The 6,505-nt window shown below is 42.2% G+C and overlaps 1 protein-coding gene across 2 annotated transcripts; it reads left to right on the top strand.

Annotated features, from left to right (window-relative positions):
- The first annotated feature begins 2,290 nt into the window (after positions 1 to 2,290).
- Positions 2,291 to 4,894, top strand: LOC121575487 (transmembrane reductase CYB561D2). Of its 2 annotated transcripts, none has more exons than XM_041888605.2 (4): positions 2,291 to 2,434; positions 2,662 to 2,908; positions 3,029 to 3,066; positions 3,299 to 4,894. In XM_041888605.2, the coding sequence occupies exons 2-4, from the start codon at positions 2,734 to 2,736 to the stop codon at positions 3,740 to 3,742; spliced, it is 657 nt and encodes a 218-aa protein (XP_041744539.2). In that variant the 5' UTR covers positions 2,291 to 2,434; positions 2,662 to 2,733; the 3' UTR covers positions 3,743 to 4,894. The 2 variants fall into 2 exon arrangements, with proteins under 2 accessions (XP_041744539.2, XP_041744538.2); XM_041888604.2 differs by having other exon boundaries at positions 3,239 to 4,863.
- Positions 4,895 to 6,505: the final 1,611 nt, after the last annotated feature.

Genomic DNA, 6,505 nt, shown 5'->3' with positions numbered 1-6,505 from the left:
TCACGATGTGAGTCATGTGTCCAAAGAGGGGGAAGTACTGATCGCATGAGGATGTATTGGTGAAGTTGCATATTGTAGTAAGAATATGAGCAGTAGTAATCAATGTGTTATGGGTTAGATTAAATGTTTAGGTGAAAATGTATTTGTGGTATAAGGCAGGATGTAGAGGAGGCATGTCTATGAAACTAGTGACTATAACAAGCTGCAATAATGTGCACTTCCTAATCGAGGTTTTTCCTGACTGATAAGAAGACAGGGTAAAGTGGAATACTATGTCTCACCTAACAATGTTCGGAAGACTTTCTTTCAAAAGGTGAAGGCAACTCTGGCCAACATAACAGAAGAATCTGGGCATTTTCTGAGCATGGGAGACTATGTGGCAGTAGAGGATTACAGAAGTAAGAGCTGTACAGAATCTAGGTGGGGAGGTCAGTAATAGGTGTTGCTGGCTACCTAGATGGAGGGGAAAGTAGCAGAGAGAGATACCTGCATCTATTTGTAGGAGGAAATAAAAATCAGAGGAGGAAGATGGAACTGCCACTGTGGAGCATTGTATTTGTGTTTGTGTCTATGTCTGTGTGTCGTTGCAGCAGTGAATCTCGACTTCCCTATTGGTGCGATGCAAGAAGGACACACTACACAGAGCGATGTTAACAGAAATTGGGAAGTATATTATAAATTGGTATTGAGAATAATTGGTAATATAGTCAATGATCATATGGATTTATTCGATTAGAAATGAAATCTATTAAACTGTTATGTTTTGTCTTCTAGTGAGGTAAATACAGATGGTGTCTTGAATCATAGCAGGGATAATTTGTCCTAGAATGGTGTGAACCTAAATAAAAGAAACAACCTATGAACCGGCTGAAGATGAATATCAGAGGCGTTGAAGATGTTCCTGTAAAGCACCACTTCTACATGCAACTGGTGTACAACAGCCAATCGAAGCTATCAACAGATTTTATCATGTTTTTATATCAAGGGAGTGGGACAGGAGTCCACCATTGAGTGAGAATGGAGAAGGATATGTTCAAAGGCAACATTTATAATGTTGTGGGTATAATGGTTGGCAAATGGACAATAAAATGAGGTTGTAGAGTTGGTGGTGACTTGGATGAGACATTGTAGTTGTGACATTGTCATGGGCAAGTCATTTTGACATGTGAAGATGTATGAAGAACATAATGAAGAGACGCCAGAAGATTTAAGTGCCGGGAGAAAAAAGGGGTTGCTTAGCTGTGTTGATAATAAAATTGGATTTATCTAAATTTGCTAATTTGGGTAGTAGGTATATACACTGCTAAATTAATAGTATTAGGAATGCATTGAGATAATGATCTGTATTTATTATCAGGATGAGGAAAGTCATAATAGAATTATGGATATTTATACTGTATGTTAATATAAGTGTACATCTATTGATGTTGATGATTTTCTTCTAACAGAAAGCCCTGGTTGACTGACAGGCTTCCCAGACTGCCTCCAATCTTTAAATTGTTCCTTAAGGTGTTATTAGTGTACCAAGTTTGATACTTGTATCATAAAATGGAACAATTATTTCACTTATCCGCTGGACTAGTTGGTTGCAGTGTATCTGAGTGGACAAGGGCCTTTATGCCCTAGTGAGAATGTGTCATTCTAGTGTCTAGCTGTGTTGCACGTCTCATGCTTGTTTGGGAGGAATTGGAGCACAATGAGCATTGAATGGAGGAGCACTGTGTCTATGGAATGGTGCAGTTTGGAATGGGCGGTAGCCTATTCCAGGTGCCCATTTAACAACAGTGAGCAACACACAGCACAATGCTACAATCATACCATGGCTCCACAGAGAGATCAGTATGCACCATGATGAGTTTACAGACTACCTTATTCTAGATTTAGCAAATTACTTCTGGACATTCCGTTGTATTCTTGATTCCTTGTTCATTCTCTAGGCCTACTGCTTGGTGCTTGCTCTACTGGCAAAATTCGACTTTCTCCAAAAATAATGATCAGGAAAGGTTAAGGTTAATCAGTGCAGTGAAGAAAATAAAATACAATGTCGGCATGCTGTTGGTTTGTGCTCCATGATCATTGTTTTTTTTAGCATTCCTTCTGAATATAACACAGTGTTGGTGCCACAGTTGGAATCCAGTCTGTTCCACAATGGAAATTAAGTAATTAACCACTCTCTTTATGGAGTCGGGTCATGGTCAGGAAGATTGCGCTCAGTACATTCCAAAAGCTTTGATATTCTTCAACTCAACTGCTTAAATGAACTACAATTCCCATAACGCACCTGTGAAAATAGGAAGTGTATAGCGATTCTTTCCACGTCACACCGCAGCCCGAATTTCAACATCAAGAAAACTCCGCATAGTCATGCTGATTGAGAATCAAACATTGCGGACCATTTTCATAATCTCTATGCAATTTAAATATTGACATCCCGGTAGGTATTTGTCTTATTTAGCTAAACTTGTGGTCGGCTACTGTTTGACGTGCTTATCCCACTCTCGCTTGTCAAAAAGCGTTTGCAACAGCTTTCTCGTGAAGCATATTTCACTTTACGGAATCAATTTAGTGAGGAATGTAATGGTGTAATGCTTTGGTATTTAGTGTCTCTATGGGTTTCGAGGAATCAACAAAACATTTTGCTTTTCTGTTTTCACTTTTTAGGAAAATGTATCAACTCTCCCGTGTGGGGTAAACGGGTAGCTGTGTGTTCAAATGTGGTTGCACTGACGTTGGATGCGCACAGTTCTACCTGTCTCGTGTGCGAGGGAAAGGCAGGAAACCATGGCGAAACTCTCCGAATCAGAGCCCCAACTTTACAGTTATGGGAAAGTCGCATGTGGGATACTGACTCACGTGCTTTGTGTTGTCTTCACTGTGTTTATCACGGTACTGGCCAAGCCAGGAACAAGTGAGTAACCCATCCTGGCCCCCATCAATGCTGTTGCATATCTGCATATAACACATGGAATACTTTTATATTGAGTTGATTAAACAATCCAATATTTTTTGGGGTTTATCTGTTTTTTAGGTTTGTTCTCTTGGCACCCTTTCCTGATGACACTGGCGGTAAGGTGACACATCTGTGTGTGCATAATGTAGTCTGCGAATTCATCTCATTAAAATGTTGCAGAAGTGTCACAACCATTCAAGTTCATTCCATCTTTCCTCCACCACTCTCACCTTCTCTTTTCTTGCCGTTCTCTCCCCATCTCCTCTTGATCCCCCTCTTTCCTCTTAGTTCTCCCTCTTCATGACAGAGGCTGTGCTTCTCTTCTCTCCACATTGCTCTCCCATTCAGAAGCTTCCCCACAAGACCAAGAGGCGTGTCCACTGGATCCTGCAGTGCCTTTGTGCCAGCTGTGCCACTGTGGGCCTGGCATCCATCTTCTACAACAAGCACCTGAACGGCAAGCCCCACTTCGCCTCGTGGCACGGCCTGGTGGGCCTGGGGACGGTGTGCGTTGTAGGGGTGCAGTCTCTTGCCGCTCTGCCCCTCCTCTACCACTCCCTGGCTAAGGGCTGGTCCCTGGCTAGGCTGAAGCGCTACCACGCAGCGTCCGGCCTAGTCACTTACCTGCTGGGCAGTGTCAGTCTGCTCCTGGGCATCTGCTCAGTGTGGTTTACAGGCGTTGTGGGAGGATACACCTGGTACCTGGCAGCACTGTGCCCTGCCCTCAGCACCCTGGTCATCATGAGCCAGGTGTCCAATACCTACATGGCTAAGAAACGGCTGGTGTCCTAACCAGGCTGGCCCACCAACACCAAGCTCACAAACAGCAGCCATAAACTATTACTGTATTCAAATGAAGCTTTAATAAAAGCTTTAGTGTAGAGCTTGCCGTAGGGCTCTCTTTGGAGGACCAACATGCATTTTGCCTAATGCCCAAAAGTAGCGGTGCCTTACATTGGTGCAATTATGATTTTGTCACATCTACTGCTGAATTAGTTCTAATTTTAAAGTTTACATTTTTAGTATGTTAATTCTACCTTGAGCAAAAAAGTGCATGGAATCACCAATGTGCATAGCATCGCACAGTACTATTGCAGAGAATTACAAGCGGTAGTGTAGTTTATTAGTGTATACTTACTAACTTCCTCTGTGGAACATAAGGCTTCCACGAGAGAGCACCACTGCTGCTAATCTTCTGCCTTTTTTGGGATGTTTTTTTCATGACAGGCCTCAGTCCTTGGAGTATTTAGTAGTGTATAGTACAGTAGTATTTTGTATCTGAGAGCCAAGGAGAAAAATAAAGCCTGTTATGTGTCTAAGGAAGTACTAATATTGGTTGTCAACCATGCAAACAACTCCTAGAGGCCACTGATGCTGCTTGGTTTTCTTTGCCTTTAGGCTTGAATGGACCAAAGCACATTTCTTGTGATTCATTTGTTTTTATAAGGTGATACATTTGTGTACTAGTTTACACTGAGGTGTGAAATTCCAGCCAAATACGTAAGATGTCATATTTACTGATGTGGTAGACTGACTGCAATGAAGTGTCAAACTGTGTAGTGTTTGCTCCCATCCATTCTGTAACTCCACCCTCAATTGTTTTACGGAAAGGACGTACGCATAGAGTTGCATCATACATTTTACATTTTAGTAATTTAGCAGACGCTCTTATCCAGAGCGACTTAATGAGTGCATACATATTTTGTACTGGATACATTCATCATCATAACTGCGTCATATTCAAATCCACTATCCTCACATGGGTGTTTCATAGATTCCCAGCTGCAGGAGTGCAATTGAAGGTAGAGTTAAACATAATTATTGGAATATACTATAGATTATTACTGATCATTGTTGACATGTTTTGTCAAAATTATATCTTGATGCAATTTCAATAAAAAATACATTTTGCATATTGGTGTTTTTCCATGTGCATATACAGTGCATTCGGAAAGAATTCAGACCCCTTGACTTTTTCCACATTTTGTTATGTTACAGCCTTATTCTAAAATTGATTAAATAAAAACTAATAAAATCTACACACAATACCCCATAATGACAAAGCGAAAACAGAAATACCTTATTTATAAGTATTCAGACCCTTTGCATCCCGTTTCCATTGATCATCCTTGAGCTGTTTCTACAACTTGATTAGAATCCACCTGTGGTAAAATCAATTGATTGGACATGATTTGGAAAGGCACACACCTGTCTATATTAAGGTCCCACAGTTGACAGTGCATGTCAGAGCAAAAACCAAGCCATGAGGTCGAAGGAATTGTCCGTAGAGCTCCGAGACAGGATTGTGTCGAGGCACAGATCTGGGGAAGGGTAGCAAAACATTTCTGCAGCATTGAAGGTCCCCAAGAACACAGTGGCCTCCATCATTCTTAAATGGAAGCAGTTTGGAACCACCAAGACTCTTCCTAGAGCTGGCCGCCTGGCCAAACTGAGCAATCGGGGGAGAAGGGCCTTGGTCAGGGAGGTGACCAAGAACCCAATGGTCACTCTGACATAGCTCCAGAGTTCCTCTGTGAAGATGGGAGAACCTTCCAGAAGAACAACCATCTCTGCAGCACACCACCAATCAGGCCATTATGGTAGAGTGCCGGACGGAAGCCACTCTTCAGTAAAAGGCACGACAGCCTGCTTGGAGTTTGCCAAAAGGCACCTAAAGGACTCTCAGACCATGAGAAACAAGATGATCTGGTCTGATGAAACCAAGATTGAACTCTTTGGCCTGAATGCCACGCGACACGTCTGGAGGAAACCTGGCACCATCCCTACGATAAAGCATGGTGGTGGCAGCGTGATGCTGTGGGGATTTTTCAGCGGAATGGACTAGGAGACGAGTAAGGATCCAGTGCTCAGGACCTCAGACTGGGGCGAAGGTTCACCTTCCAACAGGACAACGACCCTAAGCACACAGCCAAGACAACACAGGAGTGGCTTAGGGACAAGTCTCTGAATGTCCTTGAGTGGCCCAGCTAGAGCCCAGACTTGAACCCGATCTAACATCTCTGGAGAAACCTGAAAATAGCTGTGCAGCGATGCTGCAGAGGATCTGCAAAGAATGGCAGAAACTCCCCAAATACAGGTGTGCCACGCTTGTAGTGACATACTCGAGGCTGTAATCGCTGCCAACGGTGCTTCAACAAAGTACTGAGTAAAGGGTCTGAATACTTATGTAAATGTGATATTTCAGTTTATTTTTAATAAAGTAGCAAAATTAAAAAACCTGTTTTTGCTTTGTCATTGGGGTACTGTGTGTAGATTAGAGGGGGAAAAAAATGATTTCATCCATTTTAGAATAAGGCTGTAACAAAATGTGGAAAACGTCAAGGGGTCTGAATACTTTCCAAATGCACTACGTTCAAAAAACATTGTGCATAGAACATACAAAGCCCATTAAAAATCATGTCAGTGTAATGAAGAAACAACACAGACGTGTTTTATTATGTTAAAATAACATTAACGAAGTAACAGTTGTCATATGCTGGATACATGGGGTGACTGTCCCTCCCGATCTCACAGTCAGTCTGTGCCTCTGCTCTG

The sequence above is a fragment of the Coregonus clupeaformis genome, chromosome 10 (genome assembly GCF_020615455.1).
Source record: "Coregonus clupeaformis isolate EN_2021a chromosome 10, ASM2061545v1, whole genome shotgun sequence".
NCBI classification, from domain to species: Eukaryota; Metazoa; Chordata; class Actinopteri; order Salmoniformes; family Salmonidae; genus Coregonus; species Coregonus clupeaformis.
This window is presented reverse-complemented; position numbering and strand designations above follow the sequence as displayed.